Raw genomic sequence first — 23,089 nt, 5'->3', positions numbered from 1 at the left:
CTTGAAAAATATCTAGTCAAATATTATTTACTGTCATCATGGCAAAGATAAAATAAATCAGTTATTAGAGATGAGTTATTAAAACTGTTGTTTAGAAATGTGTTGAAAAAAATCTTTCCTTTATACAGAAATTGGGGGGGGGGGGGGGGGGAATAAACAGGGGGGCCTAGTAGTTTAACTGTACATGCATGTATATATACCTACCCATATTTGTGCACACACATACATGTACATATATACATCCATACATATAGTAGTAAATTACATAAAGTAGAAATTCACGCAGACTATCAGAGATTTAAAGATTCAGGTTGTTACACATTCATTTATATTGTCCATTGAGTTTTTCTGCCAGTTTGTCTGCACCCGTTTTCCACGCATCAAGAGTTGAGGCTCTTTGAGTATCTTTCCCTATAATAAACCTTTTTTTTTTCTCAAACCTCATACACCTTCTCACATTCACACACCATATGTATAAATGATAATTACAAATAATACTTTGTAGGTAGGCCTACTGTACATGCTTTTTTTAATATTGCATTAAATGCCCCAATTATCATTCATTCATTTTCTTTTTGGCTTAGTCTTTTTATTAATTTGTGGTTGCCACAGCGGAATGATCCACCAACTTATCCAGCATATGTTTTACATAGCAGATGCCATTTTTCCAGCTGCAACTGATCACTGAAAAAACATCCATCCATACACATTTATTCACAGATCATTTTTTAGCTTACCCAATTCACCTATAGCGCACATCTGTCTTCTGACTTGTGGGGGAAACCGAGGAAACCCACACCAACACAGGGAGAACATGCAAACTCCACACAGAAATGCCAACTGACCCAGCTGAGGCTCGAACCAACGACCTTCTTGCTGTGAAGCGATCATGCTACCCACTGCGCCCCCGTGCTGCCCCAATCAATCAAAATAATTCTGTATTATTTTGGAATGTTTAGACATCACATTTATATTCAATACACAGCTAAGACATTATACGCACCTAATTCTTACACATTCACTGGATTATAGATGTTGTGCTAACAAAAATGCACAGAGGCAGGTATCACTCAATTTCAAAACTCACAAAACTCCAAACCTCCTTCTCTTAAAGGAGAAACAACACTTCTCTTCTTAAAGAAGAAACAGCTCTATTGCTTGTATGGGTTGTGTGAACTGTGTCTACGCATCAGTAGCTCCTACGGGATTGTGTTTAATTACAATTACAACAAAAGGAAAAGAAATCCAATAGGGTTCCCTTGTATTGTGCCCTGGACACAGACCTGCACAGTGTGTTATGGGAGATATTTAATGAGTATATTAGACTAATTTAATATAAAGAAAAAATAGTGTGTGTGTGGATTAAAATGATAATCACCAGAAAGATAGAGGAAGCTGTTTACCACATTTCCTATCTGCATTTTTCATGAGGATGTATAAATTATCTTATAGTTCATAAGGACTTCAACAATAGAAGTTTTATTGTTGATCCAAAATTAATCCCAAACCCAGGGTAGAGCGGTTGAGTGAATGTTGTCTGGACTCTGTGGATGAGGCTCATTGTGTCAGAGACACTGAAGAAGGACAGAATTCCTGCTCTGTGATCCACATACACTCCTATTTTAGAGGATTTGGAAGATACAGGGAGATCAACAACATTGCTATTGTGTCTGAATTTATAGCTGGAGTTAGAGCAGGACAATCTCCAGGACTGACCATTGTATCCAAACACGGAATCATTAGTCTCTTCTTTTCTTCTGATGCTCTTATATGAGACTGATATTCCCACTCCAGCCTCCCCGCTCCACTCCACCTCCCAATAACAGCGTCCACACACACTCTCTCTGCACAACACCTGGGAAAAGTCATGAAATCTGTCCGGGTGAGCCGGGTAACTCTGGTCAGCTCCAATAAAAGTAGCCACTCTGTTTCCTTCAGACAGACGGAGATATTTATGTGCAGTGTTTAAATCCAGGGTGAGATGACACGAATCTGAACAGAGCAACAAAAATTATATTTATACATATATTTATTTTATATATTGAGAAGATGGAAAATTAAATCCTGATAAGAACATGCTGGAATTCAGGATTATTATTTCTTGAGGACTGATAAATGTCTGACAGTTTGTATTTGCTTTTTGTTAGAAATACTTACATTGCAAGAATTCATCTCTTGTTTTGAGTCCAGATGAGGCAACAATTTCCATGTATGTAACTAACAAAACCAACAGACGTATAGAGTGTAAGACATTTAAAGGCAATAGTAAACCGATTGCATTTATAATTCTACAGACAATTATAAGGCATGTAAACAATAACAAAGGTCCTAATGTATTTCCTGTTTTAGATCTTTCAGTTATAAAGCTTCTGAGAATCCAGAAAGCTCCACATGTTCATACTTTTTTTAGTGACAGCCATGTTAACATTAGTTATGACAAGGGCCAGACGGAATCTGCGGACGTTTTTTGCTATTTCTGCGGAGAATTTTGGTAAAAATCTGTGAATTTCAGCGGAATTATTTTGGGAGTATCCAGCGGAGTATCATAACTAAGACCCTAATATATTAAATAAAAAGTAATAAATTACTGAATAAAACTGAATAAATTTAGATTTACACATTTACTCATGTAAATAAACAGAATTAATGATAAGCTAAAAACCTGCAGAAATCTGCGTAATTCTGCGGAAAATCTGCGTTTCCGTGTGGGCCTAGTTATGACTAGGGCAAGACAGAATCTGCAGGCATTTTTGCCATTTCTTCGCAGAATGTTGTGAAAAATTCTGAGGATTTATGTGGAATGATTTGGGGTATATTGGTATATGTTAAATTAAAAATAATAAAATTTAAACTTTTATTTAATGTTTAAAATGTAAATCCTATTAGATCCAATTATTTGTTAAACAAAGCAAGTCTCCCATATAATATATCTACAATATATCTACTAAAAGACAGAAATTATTACTTTGTAAACTGTACTGTAAGTAAACCATATGAAATGAACGTTTTAATATTAGTCAGTAATATTACTGAAATTAATTTAAAAACTGAATAAATATAAATTTACACACATTTACACACAACTAAATAAATAGACTCAATTATGGGCTGAAAATCTGCAGATTTCTGTGCGCGCAGATACCGTGTGGGCCTAGTTATGACTAAATCGCCTCTTCTTACAGTTCTGAAAAAGACAAGCAGGAATTGTTCATGGACCAATGATATCACCATATTGAAATGGTCTATAATTATCTCTCTTCGTTTTTGCGGTCAAAATATGATAAATACGATACGATAAATAATAAATACGGCTGCGCAATACATCGTATCAGCATTAATATTGCAATTTCAACATGCACAATTGTCACATCGCAGGATGCGCAATGTTGAGTCGGGATTATAATTTACCAGAAAGCACAGGTCAAAACACATGCAAAATTTAACCACAATAGAGAGGACGTTTATTATGTGCATTTGTTTTAAGGGCTGCAAGTGTATGAGCATTTAAAGAGAGTTTAAAGTGTTCACGTGCAAGAAATTGTATCATTTGTAACTTAAATAAAGGTTAATTGTATTGAATTATTTACACAATGCAGACCAGTGGTGTCAAACTCCTGGAGGACTGGAGCTCTGCACAGTTTAGTTTCAACACACTAAAGCTGCGGTCAAACTGTACTTTTCTCCCCATAGACTTCTATTCATAGGCACGCAAATGCGTCAGACTGGAAACGCAAACTTGTGCCACAAGTTTTCACAGTTTGCTGCGTTACAAAATGTAAGTTTGGTGAACTCTGACCTCTGAAATTGCATCACATGATTGCATGAGACCAATCAAAGATCAAAACATTACCTCTCTGAACAGAAATGTAAAATATGGACCAATTGCTCACAATTTTTTAATGTCTAATCATCTTGTTTAATCCCGCCCCTTTTCGCAATGCCATACAACAAAATTTCGCATGCTTAAACTCTAGTGTGACCACAGCTTTACCTACATTTCAAACAAGCCTAAAGCACCCGATTAGTTGAATCAGGTGGGTTTAATTAGGGTTGGAACTAAACTGTGCAGAGTTGCGGCCCTCCAGGAACTGAGTTTGACACCTGTGATACTCCATGTGCTCCGTGTAGACTATACATTGTTATTTTACATTTGAATATTTGATATGTCACCTGAATGCTGTTAGACTCCCAAGAAAATTATAGAGAAGGTTTATTTCACTTGTATCTTTGCTCTTATTTGTTTATCTCTCCTCGTAATTAGTTTATTGTAGTTTAAGCAAATACACTCCTCTGCAGAGTCATCACAATCAGTCTAAATTAATGAATTCCTTCCAAAACAGAGTTTCTCAAGCCACTTGGTGAAATTGTATGTGTTACAAACCCCTGATGTTAGTCTAGGGTGTGGGGTTTGACATTTATTTAATTAAAATATATTTATATAAACAGTGAATGAGTGGAAAGACAACCAAAGTAATGCCAAAAATGTGTGCTTTTATTTACAATCCCAAAGTGAACAACAACAACGAACCCCTAACCTAGTGTACTAGACAGCAGAGTAGTCCTGAGTGTTGCGAAATGTATGTCACGTGACCTTCTTACCTGTCCGCTTCGTCCAAGCCTCGTAAACAACGATAAACTAAGAACAATGTACGAATAACAGACGGATAACGTGCACACAGAAACAAGCAACAACAAAACACAGTTAGACGGGGTTATTTCAAAACGCACGCGGTAAATACAAACAAGCGACGAAACAGCGAAAGATTGAACAGAACCTGAGAATACAGGAGAGCAGATACAGGAGAACAGAGCGAGAGAGAGAGAGAGAGAGAGGGAAAAAACACAGAGAAAACAGAGCACAAAAAACACAAATACATAACAGTATGCATATTGCAATACATTTAGCAGAAAAGCAAAAATATCACAATGTTAGCAGGGTTCAACGCTAAGGAGTTTTTCTACTGGTCCGATCAGGCCAGTGGTTCAGATTTTTACTTGCCCTGCCAAAATTTTTACTGGCCCCACCAAAAAAAAGGGAAGTTAATAGCTATTTTTAGCCGCAGATTTTAAATAATGTGTCAAAAATAAAGTCTGTGAATCTCGAATTTCATTAACTAAAAAAATGTTAATAAAAGTGTTATGCAAACATCACTTCATTTTTTTAGTTGCACTGTTCACATGTAAATGTCTGCTTCCAGACAATTTCTTTTAGCCTTATAATTTAATGTTGCCGCCATGTTTGTTTCTTCGCTGTACTGGTTGTTACCAGGTTACGGAAAAAAATAGCATGCTCAAAACATCAAATCATGTAAGAGGAACCGGAAAACAATATGGTGATTATGACATCACAGAGAAGGTTGTGTTTAAAGACCTAAAAGCGCAAACTTAAAATGCACGCAACTGACAAACAGTCGCAGACAAATTAAATGTTAGTGACAAGGCATCACTGTCCGGATCGAACAAGTAATGATCCTGTCTACTGTCCCAAGCATCTCTCACGCTGGCCCTGGGCCACCGGGCAGTCCTTACTAGCCGCATTTCCACTATCAGGCCAGAGCGAGCCAGGGCTTATATCGGGCCAGGCCGGGCCAATCGCCCGGGAGGTTGAGCAGTGAGGCTGAAATCATGTCGCGTTTCCACTGTGAGGCTAGTAGCTTGCAGCGCGTCAGCAAACCCCGCCCCCAGAACATCCCCCGAATCTAACGTCACTCAAACCGCCCACTTCAGCGAGAATCATGCAGATAAAGCACACCACATCACATCATCACGAAACTATAAAAATTAGGACAACCAAAACAAACAAATCACACGTTACTGTACAGCAGTACAACGCATGTCTATACGCACATTCCTGTGTTTTTTCATTCATCATATTCATTTACTCGCCGACCGACTATTGGCATCGAAATCCAGTGGCCTTGCCATCAATGGAGGAACCCAGCGCAGGGAGCGCACACATCCATAATATAACACCACATATACCCTATAAAATTCTCCGTTAATAACTCGATATAAAATGTGTTTTATAACATCCTTTTGACAGACGCTGTCCAACATTCATCCCAAATGCTCCGGAGAGAACTGAAACATGAGTTTTTTTTTCCCTATAGGCTTTATTACGCTTCATAGGTGATTCCCTTTATTTAAAGATGTTGCTTATTATATCTTAAGTAAAGGTAAGTGTTCAGTGTTTCAGCACATAAGAGCAGCACGTAATAAAATATAGCCTATATTTCGTTGCGCTCAGCAGCAATGCACTAATAAAGCTCTTTATGTATTTAAAATTTCCTTTTTTAATTTTACCACGTCATATAAAAACACACACTTGTTTGAGGACACAGAACACATTTCGAACGTGCAGTTTTCCCCGTCAAAAAAGTGCTGCGCAGCTGGAAGACAGAAAAAAAAGGTCGCCTATTTCTGCTTTCACTCACCCCGAAAATGCTCTGTTTGCATGATTTGATTAATTTCATCGTATCCAAATACTTTATAAATAATATTTAAAACATTCTCCGATGTTTATTTATTTATTTATTTATTTTTTAGAAAATATCTAAAATCTTTTTTCAAAGAGGCATTTGAAAAATGAAAGTTTAATAAAATTTGAAACAGTTTGATATAGTACCTAATTGTTATAGCTATAGCTTTTGCTAGTTTTATATTGGTTTATTTATTTAATGTGATTTTATTATATCTGATATTTGTAATTCTTTAAATTATTTCAATATAGGGCTATTTTATCTAGATATGACACTGTTGTTTTGAGCCTACAAAAGTGGACATGAAATTTGTAAAGTTTAATGCCTTTCTGTTGTATTCATATGTATTATCTCCGAAATAAATTAAAACAATAAAAAAATAATAGAAAAAAGCCGCTCGCGGCATCAACAGAGCTATGAATGGAGTGCTCTTTTCCTCGGTCTCACAAACATACACAGGCATCTAAACGCGCAAAATCACTTATTAAACTTGACAAAACCCCTTGAAAACCTTTACTGTCTGATGTGTCTTTAATATGGTGTAAAGATTATTATGCGTTATTGAAACATCAAAGATGCAGCAAAGAAAAGTCACTTATTAAAACTATCATTTTATGCAACAGCCTTACATTTAAAAGAGAAACATAAGGGCGATCATATACAAAAAAGACCCCAGCCTATAATTTGTTCCAGATGTTTTCTTTCTCTTATTTATTTGTTTGTTTATGTGTTTGGCGCATGTACTCGAGTGCGATCGGAAAACTGTGCCCGCCTCTCCTTCCACTCCGCCCCGAAGCCCCGGCTGGCCCTCTTTGGCCCAAGGTATTCGGCGGGCCGAAAAAGGCCGGCCGCTGGCCCCAAGAAAGCCCCGCTTTGGCCCGATTAGGCCCCGGAAGTGACAGTGGAAACGCCACTGGCCTTGGCTCGCCCTGGCTCGCTTGCTTTAGGCGCGATAGTGGAAACGCGGCTATTGTTGAGCCCTGGTTAGAGTTTTCCAATACGATTTAGTACTAACTGCAAATAAACCTGTATGATTTACCTTTACCAAATATTTGTTGTATGTCCTCTTTGCAAAGGTCCTCAAGTTTCTCTCTTAGCTCTGAGATGGATTTACCCACATCATCATATGAGTGGAGAGAACTGACACTGATGTCTGAGGATGCAGGAGGAACAGAGAGAACCGGGATACTCTACAGGAGACAAAGAGAACAGAACAGATTTGAATCAGTAACGTCTTTTTGTATAAGCACTCAAGGAGCTTTATTAGGTCCTAGATCCATTAGCAAAAGTGTGTTGTTTTCTCAGCTTTGGGGATGTTTAGCACTACATATTTGTGGTTTAGTCCACTTGTTTGCTTTTTCAGTTGCATAAAATTGACATTTTTAATTATCTCCTTTATCACAACACATTAGAAACCCAGCTCCTCTATCCTCCACTGGTTGATTTTGTTGGATGCTTATATCACTGTCTGTGTGTCCTTACATAAAAATGTCTAGTGACTGTGTGAATGCAATCAGGAAAATGGTTAGATGGGAAATTTAGTTCTTAGAGATCTGGCCTGGTGGCTAATCCTATAGTTCATAACCTGGTGCAAAAGCCCATAAAGAAAAAACAATGAAAATCTGTCTGCATCGCTAGTGAATTAAATACAATGACCTGACCTTTCTGTGATAATAGGATGATCCTAAAGTTCATGTTTTCCATTTCACTGCTACCTGTAGGAAATGTATGTGATCATCAGTGTGTGAAAGCTGCTCCAGCTCAGTGTTTCTCCTCTTCAGATCTTCAATCTCCTCCTCCAGTTTCTTCAAGAGTCCTTCAGCTAGACTCACTTCAGTCTTTTCTCGATCTCTGATCATCTGTGTGACCTCAGATCGTCTTCTCTCAATGGACTGGATGAGTTCAGTGAAGATCCTCTCACTGTCCTCCACTGCTTTCTGAGCAGAGCTCTGGTAGAGAATACAGATAATCAGACTAGCTCTTGGTGAGTTTCAGGAGTAGGACTTAAAATACTCTTAAATATATCCTCATTAAAACTTTAAAACTGACCTTATGAGTCTCCACAGCCTCTTTTAGCCGATATAGCAGCTTCTGTTTTCTCTTGATTCTAAGATCAAATTTTCTTTGAACACCCCCCAAGGGTTTCTGCAACATGGAACAAATGTAAACACACTAATACGTACTTTTCCTTAAATCCATAATTCAAAGGTTCTATCATTTAGTTAACCTTATGCCGATTTAACCCTTTAGGACTGAATTTAAAAACTTCGAATTCCAGGCCTCCTTTTCTGAAGTGAAAGGGAGTACAAATTAGATTTCTTTAACCAAAATGGCGCAAACAAATAAACAAAATAAACAGATACAAATGTATAAAATAATTGATGTCTGTTTCAAATGATTATTTACTGACTGATTGTCTTCCTCTCTTGTTGTCATTTGATGGCATCCTGCATTAAAAATTTCAAATGAATTATTTTTTTTTTCAAAACAACAACATTTAGGTCTATCAAAATCTGTTAACTGTTTGAAAGAGGTGCTTTGTGCAAATTTGTCTGCGTCTTCTTGATGTTACATGTATTTTTTAGTCATAAAGCTCTCCATGTAAAACACCAACAAGCACTTCCCTGACATCTAGACTATATACCGTAGTAGCTTTAAGTTCATACCTGTTTCTCAGCTCTCTCTGCTTCAGCTGAAACAGTGTCATGATTTTTGTGTTCATCCATCGTACACAATAAACAAATGCACTTCTGGTCAGTCCGACAGTAAACCTCCAGCAATCGGTCATGTTTAGGGCAGGACATCTCTCTCAGTCGTCCAGTGGCATTGATTAAATTATGTCTCTTATCTTTAAAGAAACCGTTATGTTGTTCAAGGTGAGTTTGACAATAAGAGTTCAGACACATCAGACAGGACTTAACAGCTTTGCGCTTCATCCCAGTACAAACATCACACTCCACATCTCCCGGTCCAGCATAACTGGGAGCAGGATCAACGTTTTGGACTCTTGTCATCTTCAGTTTCTCCACAATTTCAGCAAACACCACGTTCTTGTTTAAAGCAGGTCTTGGAGTGAAGGTCTGTCTGCACTGAGGGCAGCTGTAAACTCTCCTCTGCTCATCTTGACTCCAGCAGTCAGTAATGCAGTTCATACAGTAACTGTGTCCACAGGGGATGGTCACTGGCTCCTTCAGGAGATCCAGACACACTGAACAGCTGAACTGATTCTTAGCCCAAAAAACATTAGCTTCTGCCATTTTATTTTAGACACCGAGAGATAAACACGACTATTTGTGTTTGAAAGAAAATGAACAACGATGCTATGTGTTTTAAAACTCGCTAAATACAATTGTTCCTGTGACACCTAAGATAGACACTCTGAAAGATAGAGAGAGAGAGTTAGACAGCTAGAAAACAGATTAAAAACTTGTCTATCAGACATAAACGCTCTTTTACTTTTACCTGAACCGAAGAGTTTCTTCTTCCGCGTTTGAGAAAATAACTGAAACTAACCGATTGTGTAAGTAGAAGCAGACCGGTGGAGGGCGCACGCGCACGCACACACGTCACACTTGCAATGGTGTAAAGCAGGAGTGTCCAAACTTTTTGGGCCGAGGGCCAGATGCAAAAAAACAAACGTTGTCGCGGGCCAAATTTTACATACATCACACAGACACGCATATATATATATATATATATATATATATATATATATATATATATATATATATATATATATATATATATACAATTGAAGTCAGAATTGTTAGCCCCCCTAAATTATTAGCCCCCATTTATTTTGTCCCCAATTTCTGTTTAACCGAGAGAAGATTTTTTCCACACATTTCTAAACATATTAGTTTTAGTAACTCATTTCTAATAACTGATTTATTTTATCTTTGCCATGATGACAGTAAATAATATTTGACTAGATATTTTTAAGACACTTTTAAACAGCTTAAAGTGACATTTAAAGGCTTAACTAGGTTAATAAAGTTAACTAGTTAAGTTAAGGTAATTAGGCAAGTTATTTTATAACAATGGTTTGTTCTGAAGACTTAAGGGGCTAATAATTTTGACCTTAAAATGGTTCATAAAAAAAATTTAAACCGCTTTTTATTCTAGTCGAAATAAAACAAAAGTCTTTCTCCAAAAGAAAAAATATTATCAGACATACTGTAAAAATGTCCTTGCTCTGTTAAACATCATTTGGGAAATATTTAAAAAAGAAGAAACAAATCAAAGAGGGGCTAATTATTCAGACTTCAACTGTGTGTAGACAGACAGACAGACAGACAGACAGATAGACAGATAGATAGATAGATAGATAGATATAGATAGATCATAACAAGAACTACTGCTTAATTGAATGCATGTAATAGCGACACCCGGTGGTTATTTATTGAATTACGTTCATTTTTGTATAGCGGGCCAGATTCTATTATTATTTATAAAAAGCCTCGCGGGCCACCACAAAACTGATTGCGGGCCGCAGATGGCCCGCGGGCCGTAGTTTGGACACGCCTGGTGTAAAGTAACTAATTACAAATACTCAAATTATTGTAATTAATTACTTTTTATCAGGAATTGTAATTTACTGAGCAGTTTTAAAAATGTGTACTTTTACTCTCACTTGAGTACATTTTTAGTGCTGTATCTGTCCTTTTTCTCCACTACTTACCTTCAACCTGCAGTCACTACTTTATTTTTTCTTGTCTAAGGGGATAAGAAAAATCAGTCCTGTAATTCCCGTCCAATCAAATCACACATAGAAGGTAAATCGCCTCATAATGAACTACCTCAAGATATGGGCAATTAAAAGTGTCCAAGAAGATGTCCAAAATCTTTACATGCGTTAACCCAGAGACTGTTTAGATGGATATCACTGATGAGAAGATGACAGATGTTTACTGTATGGGGACTGAAATGGCCTTAAACACCCAGCAAGTACAAGACATCAACATGACGTCAGACAGACGTTGTACCCCAATGTCGTGAAGGATGTTGTGTTTTGTTTGGTATTTACTATGATCTTCTATGTAGAGCTGCTTTGACACAATTGACATTGTAAAAGGGCTATACAAATAAAGTTTAACAACGTTGACGTCAGACTCAGAACTCAATGTCAGACCAACGTCAATGTCCAACCGAAAGGTAACCAAAAATCAACGTCTAATGATGTCACAGCTTGAAGTTGTGTGGACGTTACCACTATGACGTCTATCAGATGGTGGATTTTGGTTGCCATTCCTGATAAATAAATATCAGTATTTGACGTCAATATGACGCTGGTTTAAGATGTTGGCTCGATGTTGGATTTTGATCACTTTCTAACACAACCTATAATCCACCAAATATCAACATCATTTAACGTTGTTATTAGACATCAATATAACGTTATTTTAGACGCTGGCTAGACATTGAATTTTGGTCACTTGACATCACAACCTAATTCTAACCTAATATTAACGTCCTATGACGTTGTGTGCCTGCTGGGCAATAACTACATGCACTACAGAATGTTACGTTTACACACATCCACAAATTACATGTAAAAGCATCAGCTTTTCACAGCGCAATACTCACTACATAAGTACCTTAAAAGGTACCTTAAAAGGTCTAGTCATACTTTGAGTAATATTTACAACAGATACTTTTACTCTACTTGCACATTTTTAGGCAAATTATGGTACTTTTACTTGAGTATAATTTTTCAGTACTCTTTCCACCACTGCACACTTGTAATGACTTTTCTCTTTTGCTGAGCTTTTCTACAAGAAATTAGGGTTTTAAGACGCTATATAAATCTCATTAAAATTAGTTAACTGGGAGTCAGCTAAGATCAAATATCTTAAGAGAGTGAACCTCACTGTGAGTGAAATATGCTTGTTCCCAGAACGGTTTATTTTTAAGATTTTATTTTTTATAATTGCCCTTATAATTCAGATTTTTTAAATAATAAAATAACCAAACATTATTTTGACAACAAATATCACAAGCACATTTAAAAAATGATATATGGTAACGAAATAATCAGTATCAAAGTCAGAAGTGGTGTGGTTGATTACACATACATCATACCACAAGTATATATTATCTTTCAGTAATTGATTAAAGATATTTTGAATACAAATAAACGCACGCGCTTAGCATCATAAACATTATAATAGATAGCTATAAACGTCTATGCTTTTTTTATTGCATAAACAATCAGGAACAAACATACAACACAATATAAAAGGTGAAACATAAAAAACTAACAAAACAATGGTAAAAAATAAACAAGTATAAATTAATATAAATAGTAAAAATAAATAAAAGTAAAAAAGAAAAAATTGAATACACAAAGCATAGTGTACAGCATTTCTACATCCAATGATTTAAAAAATTAACTGGGAAATTAAAAAAGTGTCATAATAATTTATACAAATCTTTTTGCTTTTCAACAATTTCTCTCGATACAAAATACTGTTAATGTGGGAGAGGATTTAGCAAATTTCTGTTTATGTAGAATATTGCCAATAAAATAAAGAGATTAACAATATATTGAAGACATTTGTTGGATTTGTTTTCATAATAAAAATAAGATCTTTTAATGTAAAACAATAACAAAGTTTTGTCTTTTTAAAAATAAATTTGGCTAGATCATTCCAGAAACAATGTTGCATTCAAAAACTAAATGGCAAAGGCTCTCTTTATCTGCATTGCAGAAACCACAGATATCCTCCATTTTAATGTTCATTGATAAAAACTATTTGACTGGGTAAATTGTATGTAGCATTTTAAAATTAATTTCATTAATTTTATTATTAATTGTGTATTTGAAGGCAGTTAACCAGGCTCTTTTCCAATTAATATTAACTACAGTATAACAGAGTTTCAGAAAAAATTGCCTCCAAGAGTAATTTTACTTTGCTTCTGAAAAATATTACGAATGTGTTTGTTAGTACATTTTTTATTAGTCAAATCAACACCTTATAAATGTAATTTTGGGTTTACAACAGACAGAGAATTATAGCAAATATGATTTTAAACAAGTTAAATCATTTCAAATTGGTCCATGCTTGATATGGTCTCGACATCATCGTTGCAACCTTCGCTCCAGTAGGTGGCGGAGATGCACCAAACCGCCATTAAGTCCAAAGAACAACGAAGTAGTAGAGAAATGACGGGCAGCCAAGTTCCTTTGAACAACATATTTTAACAGTTGTGCTTGAATTTAACTGGACTTATTCAAGTAAAGGTAAGCTTATATTTAGTGCATCTCTTTCTTGGTATAACGTGTTACCGTTACATATAACGCTTATTCTGCGTTTTCATGGGAGTTGTGTTTATTATTTGGGAATATATTTTGGTTTACTTTTGTGAACTAAAATTGCAGTTGTGTTATTCTTGTTATATAACCGGCTGTATTACCTAATCCTTTATTTCTTTTTTATCGGGGTTAAGTTTGCAGTGGAATTACAGTACGTTAGAGTGTGTATGTTTTTGCAGATTTGGTATTTTTCAACTTCTCATTTTACCACTTCAAATTTTTTTCAACCCTAAAAGACCCATATAAAGAAAACAATGTGAACAGTTTGCTGTTTTAAATTCACGGTTAACCACGGCTTACATGTAACGTTATTGCTTTCACGAAATGCCCATTCCATATAGATTTTAAGGAATGCAAACAACAACAATGGTCCCAACGCATTTCCTGTTGTAAATTTTTAATTTCTAGAGCTTCCCAGAATCCAAAAAGAGCCACATATTGATAAACAATGTTAGGATAGTCGTTTTAACAGTAACGTTAAGTTGAGATTGATTTTGCCTCTTGTTACAGTTATGAAATAGTTTGGAGGCAGGAAATGTTCATGGACCAAAGACAAGACCACATTGAAATGGTCTGTATGTATCGTGGTTTCACAAAAAAAAGTAAATAAAATGTAACATATATATATATATATATATATATATATATATATATATATATATATATATATATATATATATATATATATATATATATGTGTGTGTGTATTTCCTCAGAAAGTGTTGCTGTAGAAAAGTAGTAGCCGAGCAACATACACAGTTTCATAATACTTCAACCTTATTTAACTCCTTGGGTGACCAATTTAATAAACTAGGATTGTACTGACACCAGTGGTGGACAGAGAACTGAAAAATCCTACTCCGGTAAAATTACCTTTACTTGCCCAAACATGTAGTGCAAGTAGAGTAAAAGTGTATTTTAAACAGTACTCAAAGTATGAGTAACAAGCAGACCTTGTAAAACTACTCAAGAGTGATGATGAGTATTACACTGTAAAAAGCTTATGCATTTACATGCAATTTGTGAATGTGTGTAAACGTAACATTCTGTAGTGCTTTTAGTTCTTGTTTAAAGTCATTTCAGTCACCATACAGTAAACATCTGTCATTTTCCCATCAGTAACAAGCAGTCTATACAGTGTCTGGGTCATTGCCTGTAAATATTTCGGACATCATCTTGAACACTTTTGATACACTCAAACTGTTTGCTGCATGTCTTAAGGTAGTTCAGTATTGTGATTTGTTGGAATCACAGGACTGATTTTCTAATCCTCATAAACAGGAAAAAATGAAGCAGTGACTGCAGGTTGAAGGAAAGTAGTGGAGTAAAAGTACAGATACAGCGCTAAAAATGTAATCAAGAGAAAGTAAAAAGTACACATTTATAACTACTTAGTAAATTACAGTTTCTGAGAAAAACGACTCAATTACAGTCAGTTGAGTGTTTGTAATTTGTTACTTTACACCACTGCCTGATTATTTGTCATGCTAAAAAATCTCAATGCAGCCTAGTCCAAATCATGCAGGTTTCAAAGATTTTACGAAATACTGTCTGGTTAGCTTTCTGTATCTTCTACCTAAATGCGAATGCCCTTGATATATTTTTAATCTGGCAAAAATGCAAATTTGCAAGGTGGAAACAAATGAAGAAATCGCTTTCACAAAAAATCCTGCACCTACTTGTAGTTTCATAAAAAAGAAAACAACCTGAATAAATAAACAGAGCTTGAACTGAATAATAGTTCAGTTTGTGAAGGCAGTGTGCAGGTATTTTTTTATACCTCTCTTTTTATTCTTTTTCAGTCTAAGCACCTTCAAATGGCAGAAGCCAATATTTCCGTGGCTGAGGATCAGTTCAACTGTTCGATCTGTCTGGATCTCCTGAGGGAGCCAGTGACCATCCCCTGCGGACACAGTTATTGCATGAACTGTATTACAGACTACTGGAATCAAAATGATCAGAGGAGAGTTTACAGCTGCCCTCAGTGCAGAGAAACCTTCACTCCAAGACCTGCTTTAAACAAAAACGTGATGTTTGCTGAAATAGTGCAGAAACTGAGGGGGGCATCATTTCAGACTGCTCCAGCGCTCAGTTATGCAGGACCTGGAGATGTGGAGTGTGATGTTTGCACCGAAAGGAAATACAAAGCTGTTAAATCCTGTCTGGCGTGTCTACAGTCTTACTGTCAAACTCACTTTGAGCGCCATGAGGAGTTTCACTCCGGCAGACATAAAGTGACCAAAGCTACTGGACAACTGAAGCAGATGATCTGCCCAAAACATGACAAACTGCTGGAGGTTTACTGTCGCACTGATCAGAAGTGCATTTGTTTACTGTGTACGGTAGACGAACATAAAAATCATGACACCGTATCGACTACATCAGAGAGGACGGACATACAGGTAAGCATAGAAAATAGTTAATCATTCAGCTAGAGAACACTGTCATAATAGCTCTACATATTCTTCATATATTTCCAGAAACAGCTGGAAGAGACACAGGCTTATTTCCAGCAGAAGATCCAGGAGAGAGAGAAGAGGATTCAGGAGCTGAAAGACGCTGTGAAGACCAACAGGGTAAGTGAACAGCAGATGATAATAAAAATAAAAGTTGGATGTTAGGAGAGCAGATGTACAGTATTTAGAGTTTATTTGCTTTAGTTCACATTGAAGCTCACTATAGATTTCACACTAAACTGTATTAATCTGATGGAGATTAGTTGGGTATGTTAACAGCACCTTGCACAGGCGGCAGAGAAGGATAGTGAGGAGATCTTTGCTGAACTCATCCGATTCATTGAGAGAAGCCGATCTGAAGTTATATGGAGGATCAGAAATCAGGAAAAGGATGCAAAGAGTGAAGTTGAAGGACTCTTGAAAGAACTTGAGCAGGAGATTGAAGATCTAAAGTGGAGAAACACTGAGCTGGAGAAGCTTTTACACACTGATGATCACATACATTTCCTACAGGTAACTGAGATCTGATATATAGAGCAAACAAATTCGCAAGCAAACATCTTTCCTAACTTTCTTTACAATGTTTGATAATATAAAATGATTTGAACAGCTGGTAAATATCCTAATATGTAGGGCGGCACAACATATCGTTTCAGCATCGATATCGCAATGTGATTACTTTGAATAATCACATCGTAGGACATGAAATGTTGAGTTTTTATTCTAAATTTAGGTGGGGGTGGGGGCGGGGGGGTGAAGTGTTCGCACACAAAAAAAAAAGAGCTCGGGAACGAAATAATCTCGCTATATAATATATAATATCCGCTCCCATTCAAATTACACAAGAGTTACCGACCGCTCCCCGCTTTATTTTTTAAATTTATTCCTGCATCGCAAGAAATCTGGTCAGGTCCCGCGGCTCCAGCAGTACAGCAGCAGGAATGCAGACCTCTAGTTCGTATTTACCATCGTATTTAGATCCAGCGGTATACCATATTACTGTATTACTGTCCAAGCCTAGTTTGTGTTATAATTTATCGTTTGCATGTGTTTTCGATGCCTGTTATGTGTATGTTGATTTTAAAAGCATTCAGGCAAAAGAAATGGTACCATTTGTGACTTTATAGATGATTAATTTTACTGAATTGTTTATTTTTATCATTTAATTACTTTACTTGAATAGTGTTCGAGTTGGAAAATGATAAAACACTTATTTCAGTTTTTTCTTGATTGTATTTATAGATTGTTTATTGGATTTTATAGAGAGGCATTCCCACTGCAGAATCATCCCAATAAATGTATAATCCTAATATTATAGAAATATTAAGTCATCTGGTAAAATTGTATTCATATCGCAATATATATATATATATATATATATATATATATATATATATATATATATATATATATATATCGCAAAATAAAAAAATATTGCAATGTCACATTTTTCCAGCATCATGCAGCCCTACTAATATGTATTTCCCAGTAAACTACAAACGAATGACAAATAATAAATATAAATAAAGTATAAAGTATGTGCTGGAATGTGTCACCAAATCATAAAGTCAAACCTGTCGATGCGAGTACGCAGATGATTTTAGTGTGTGTTTTACTTTTCTTTCTCTCTAGAGATTTCAGTCTCTCTCTGAACCTTCACAAATGACCGACATATCCAGAGCCAATGTCAGTTCTTTTGTCCTTAATGAAGATGTGGGGAGATCTGTCTCTCAGCTGAAAGAAAAACTGGAGCAGTTCTGTAAAGAGGAGATTGAGAACATATTTTGTAAAGGTAATTTTTAAAAATTTTTATCTTGCTTACAAGAATAAAACTAAGAGCTTAATGTATGAAATGGTAAAAACATTAAAGGATGTAATTTGTACATGTTGATTCATATTCAGTGTTCATAAACTTGGCCTGGTTTGCTTATTTACAGTGAGCTACTGTAATATGAAGAGATGGATATTAGTAATTAAATCTCAGTGACACTCATGTTGTTTGTTTCTTTCCAAAGAAACAAAAATCAACAGTGCTTACCAGACTGAACCCAAGACCAGGAAGGACTTCCTACAATGTAAGTAAATAAAAAACCATACAAATGCACTTCATTTATAACACATAACATTTAAACGGATTTGTGCGATTGAGTATTTCTTTTGTAGCACTAGTTAAATATTTAACATTGTACACTCTCAGAATTCTCTAAATATTCTAAATCAAAATAATTTATACTTTAAAAAGCACAGTATGCATGATTTTTTTCATTAAGTAATCCAAAAACTACTACAACAGTCTTCTATTTTGCATAGGATGTAATGAAGATGATAACTCCCATGATACCACACTTAGTCACAGTGTCATCAAAATACAGCTTTGTTTGTTGCGAATAAACTCCCTCTAGTGGCAAAAATTACATACTGTGCCTTTAATGCTGTATTCTTACCAGAAGCGGAACGCGCGGGTAAATCGAGCTATTCGCGTGTAAATTGCCGCGTGAACATTTGAGTTTACTCGCTTCATTCGCGCGTCAAATTCACTTCAGAACAGACGCGGATTCGCGTGATGGGCTTCGTTGCTAAATGGCTAACATGGATTTTATGAAGAAAATAAGTGTTTATGTACTTTATGAAGGCTGAAAAACAGCGTTTGATACGTTTAGGACCGTGTCTGAGGCCACTACATGCTTTCAGAGGTGCATCCAGCTGTGTGAGCTCATAAACTCCTCCAGAAACCTGGATCACGGAGGCTTTCAATGGTGCTTCTGACTGCGCCAAGCCGAGTTTGATGAATTGTTGTCGTTGTCCCACAAGAGCAAGCTTCTGATTGGTTAACGCGGCACGAATGTCTGCTGAAGTTCAGATTTTCGAACTCGAGAGATTCGCGTGAAACGCTCGTTAAGCGCGTCTAACGCGCAAAACGATCAATTCGCCTCTCGCGTATAGCGCCACAGGATGTCTATTCGCGCGTTTGCATTGACTTAACATGTAAAACACTTGCGCTTGACGCGCGTTCCGCATCTGGTGTGAAGCAGCATAACTGTCTTGTACGTTCATACACTCCTATTCTGGAGGATCTGAAGAGCGCAGGGAGTTTCGTCTTGATGTTGTTGTGCCAGAAAATGTAACGGGATCTAGAGCAGATCATTTTCCAGGATTGGTCATTATATCCGAATCCACTTGTAGTTCTCGTTCCCTTCCTGTTGATGCTCTATACGTTCATTGTAACACATGTATACACATTTACTGTAGTCTATACTGTATTTAGTCAAAGTCCATTTAAGGCAACAGAAACAGCGTGCAGAAGTATTAATGCACAGCTACGCATGTTGTACTCGACGCAGAAATATAAACCAGGCTTCACACTTTTCCCCTTTTAAAACTATACGAGTGACATGTCTTGTGTATTCTATAGCCTTTGTTTTAGTGTACTGCTGCCGTTGTTTTTCCTACCAAATTAACAATGTAAATATTTTTTTTAGATTTCCTTCAACTCTCTCTGGATCGAAACACAGCGCATCAATCCCTCTGCCTGACTGAGGGCAACACAGTGGCGACTTACACTCACACAGCCCAGCACTTACCCGACCATCCTGACAGATTTACCAACTTTTTTGGTGTGCTGTGTAGAGAGAGTGTGAGCGGACGCTGCTACTGGGAGGTGGAGTCGATTGGGAACGAGAGACTGTATGGAGTCGGTGTGGCGGTCTCCTATAAGAGCATCAACAGGAAGGGAACGAGAACTACAAGTGGATTCGGATATAATGACCAATCCTGGAAAATGATCTGCTCTAGATCCCGTTACATTTTCTGGCACAACAACATCAAGACGAAACTCCCTGCGCTCTTCAGATCCTCCAGAATAGGAGTGTATGTTGATCACAGAGCTGGAGTTCTGTCTTTCTTCAGTGTTTCTGACACAACAATGAACCTCATTCACAGAGTCCAGACAACATTCACTCAACCACTCTATCCTGGGTTTTGGATAGATCCAGGCTCAAGGCTTAAAATTTGTAGACTTTAATGATCCTATACCAGACTAGATTTGGGACATAAACCAGAAATTACTAGATTAAGAGTCTCTTAATCTATTTCATTCCATAAGGACCTGTCCCAAAACTGAAAAAGTACATTAAAAAAAGCTAAAGAACATCATTTACGTATTTTCAAGTTATATTTTTATATATTTTTGGCTCTAACATTGTTAAATGTTTAAGAAAGGGTTAAAATGTGGAACTGGTATCACTGTTAGATTACCAACACAAATAACATCACATTTCCATATTAAAATTGCATTGATATTAGGGTTTTTACAATTCTAGAATTCATTACCAACTGATACTGGAATTTTTAAAGCGTCCATTTCCCGCTAACATTCGAGCGCTGTTGATGGCATTCTTAAACAGCGCAGATTAGCCATTGTGTTCATGAGCTCAAAAGAAATGACTGTGATTGGCTTTCAGGTCATCAGTTTACTGAACTCACCTCTGTTTACTGCGTGTAACCATAGATACAGGGACACTGGAGCGCTTTAAAGCCGTGATTGAACAGCAGATAGCTCATATGTCAGCTTATAGGCAAACCAGCTGATCTTAGCGTCTTTAAAGCGCTCCACTGTCCCTGTATCTGTGGCTACACTCAGTAAACAGCGGTGAGTTCGGTAAACTGATGACCTTCACGGCCAAGCACAGTCATTTCTATTAAGCATGTGAACACAATGGCAAATTAGCGCTGTTTAAGAACTCGCTCAAATGTTGGTGGAAAAATTGACGTTTTTAAAATTTCAATATCGACTGGTACCGAATTCCATTATCATTACAACCCTAATTGATATTGAACATTTTAAACTTGCAAGTCCTTTGAATGTTCTCCTAGTGGACTGGCGAAGAATATACAAAATTGGACCACATCTGTCTTTATTTGCAGTTGTGAGAGTTTATTGTTTTGAATGAGGATGATGTGTCGAAAGAAATGTGCACAGGTTGGGGCACTGTTGAGGACATTATTATTTTGTTTAACCAATATCACAATTAAAGTGAGTTAATGCTTCAAAACATCACATGTTTGTGTTTATTGTAGTCTTCTACACAGCACTCTATAAATAATTTACTTAATTTTAGGGCGGGGGTTTCAAACTCAAATTGGTGGGGGGCAATATCAGTGACTGACAATTCATAGGAGGGCCGCTTGTACCTAATAAAGTGGCCGGTGAGTGTATATACATGCATGAAACTAATGATTTTCAGAATTTGTAATAGTTCTTATCCACTCTGCTACACCGGTAATAACAATATGAGCATCCAATTCATGTGCAGAAACAACAGTCTGTAAAAAAGTGCTAATAAAAATGGCAAATACAATTAATAACTGATTCAGTTTACATAAAGCGTTTGTTGAATATTAATATGTGCTTAATTACTCCCAGTGGCATTTATATTGAAGCTGATATTTAATCGCACCATATTGGTGTTTCGTGACATCTAGTTTTTATGAGGTGGGAAGCCCAATGCTTAACCCCCAACCTGGAGGACCAGGATATCCTCACATACACTACAGACAATTTAGCTTACCTAATTCACCTACAGCACATGTCCTTGGATTGTGGAGGAAACCGCAGCACTCAGAGGAAACCAACACAGAGAGAACAGGCAAACTCTACACAGAAATGCCAACTGACCCAGCTGAGGCTCGAACAGCGACCTTCTTGCTTCTAGAAATACCACATCTATTATTTCAATAAATAAATGAATTATAATTGAAAAACACACTGAACTAATAACAGAACAGATACTTACAAGTTGGTAGTAGGTGTTTGTGGCACAGTGGCTCCTGGGGGTAAAATCCCTAATTATCTGATAAACTCTAACTTTCAGCCAGTTTCCAGTTTTCACTGACTTTGCAAGATGGTGAGACTTTCCCTATAGTGACTGAAACCTTTATACAGCAGTTTGTCCAGGTGAGGGCTGAAAAAAAGAGAGAAAGATGTTGTTCTGCATCTTTACATGTCAGTGACTGTCTTACCTCAACAACTATATCAACCTTCAAAGCCATTGTGCAAAATGAGAGTTCAGAAGCATTGAGAGACGAAAGTAGCAGAGCTTTTATTATGCCACAGTCCACCGCTTCCAGTTCTTCTGCTCGCGATCAAGTGGAGAAGCAGCACTGTTTTATCAGACTAAGTGAAGTTAGAAACTAATTTAGGAAGGAACATAAGCAGATTATTGACAATCATATTATTATGCAGTTAACTCAATAACAAACCCCCATAAATAATCAAGTATGTCCTACTCCCATTATCTCTCGATATTCAGCATTTCTTTACCACACTTTAAAATTTAAGACTCTATTCACTCTCTTTTCTGACAAGGGGTATAAGACGAGTTAGAGTATCTTTCTGTGCTCAAATTGCTCTCCATGGTTTACACTGCAAATATAACTAAAAGTTGTTAATTATCTGTAAGTCTTTGGTCACTCATGCCAATGCCAAACATTGGTTTCAATGGTGCCAGCAGCGAAAATCTTGGCTTATGGACAGCATGAAATGTATTGTTCTTTGATGAGTCCACCTTCACTGTCTTTACCATATCTGGGAGATTTACATTAGTCATTAAGCAGATGCTTTTGTCCACAGCGACTTATAGTTAAGGAGACATTCAGCGATTCAACAAGGACGCAATACATACAAGAAGTGCTAGTTATACAAAGGAACTGATTGTGCTTAGAGAATTAAGAGCTAGAGTTTTTTTGAGAGAGAGCAAGAGAAAGAAAGTGTTTCTACAGGTGGTTTGTTAAGCCCACTTACCTGTGTTTATCACATGTCATAAAAGCGAGTTACGGTTTGG

General features: G+C 36.6%; 2 protein-coding genes across 8 annotated transcripts; one reads left to right on the top strand and one right to left on the bottom strand.

Moving 5' to 3' along the window:
* Positions 1-567: 567 nt before the first annotated feature.
* LOC101882560 (tripartite motif-containing protein 16) lies at positions 568-11,582 on the bottom strand. 7 transcript variants are annotated; one of them, XM_073930274.1, is made up of 8 exons: positions 11,002-11,582; positions 9,146-10,348; positions 8,529-8,624; positions 8,195-8,428; positions 7,519-7,669; positions 2,158-2,217; positions 1,717-1,992; positions 568-1,617 (listed from the first exon to the last, which is right to left on the bottom strand). In XM_073930274.1, exons 2-8 carry the CDS (start codon positions 9,734-9,736, stop codon positions 1,454-1,456), a joined length of 1,572 nt encoding a protein of 523 aa, XP_073786375.1. In that variant the 5' UTR covers positions 9,737-10,348; positions 11,002-11,582; the 3' UTR covers positions 568-1,453. The 7 variants fall into 7 exon arrangements, with proteins under 7 accessions (XP_073786375.1, XP_073786384.1, XP_073786381.1 ...); XM_073930283.1 differs by lacking the exon at positions 11,002-11,582 and having other exon boundaries at positions 7,525-7,669; positions 9,146-9,857; positions 9,942-10,017; XM_073930280.1 differs by lacking the exon at positions 11,002-11,582 and having other exon boundaries at positions 9,146-9,855; positions 9,942-9,999.
* A 2,016-nt stretch (positions 11,583-13,598) lies between these two features.
* On the top strand, positions 13,599-21,301 carry ftr24 (finTRIM family, member 24). The gene is given in 7 exon segments (NM_001365968.1): positions 13,599-13,722; positions 15,597-16,196; positions 16,275-16,370; positions 16,530-16,763; positions 17,883-18,042; positions 18,266-18,325; positions 19,730-21,301. Coding segments are annotated over 6 exon segments (1,677 nt in total). The 5' UTR covers positions 13,599-13,722; positions 15,597-15,611; the 3' UTR covers positions 20,272-21,301.
* Positions 21,302-23,089: the final 1,788 nt, after the last annotated feature.

Source organism: Danio rerio, chromosome 2 (assembly GCF_049306965.1).
Source record: "Danio rerio strain Tuebingen ecotype United States chromosome 2, GRCz12tu, whole genome shotgun sequence".
NCBI classification, from domain to species: domain Eukaryota; kingdom Metazoa; phylum Chordata; class Actinopteri; order Cypriniformes; family Danionidae; genus Danio; species Danio rerio.
The sequence above is the reverse complement of the archived record's forward strand: the minus strand, read 5'-3'. Positions and strand labels throughout refer to the sequence as shown.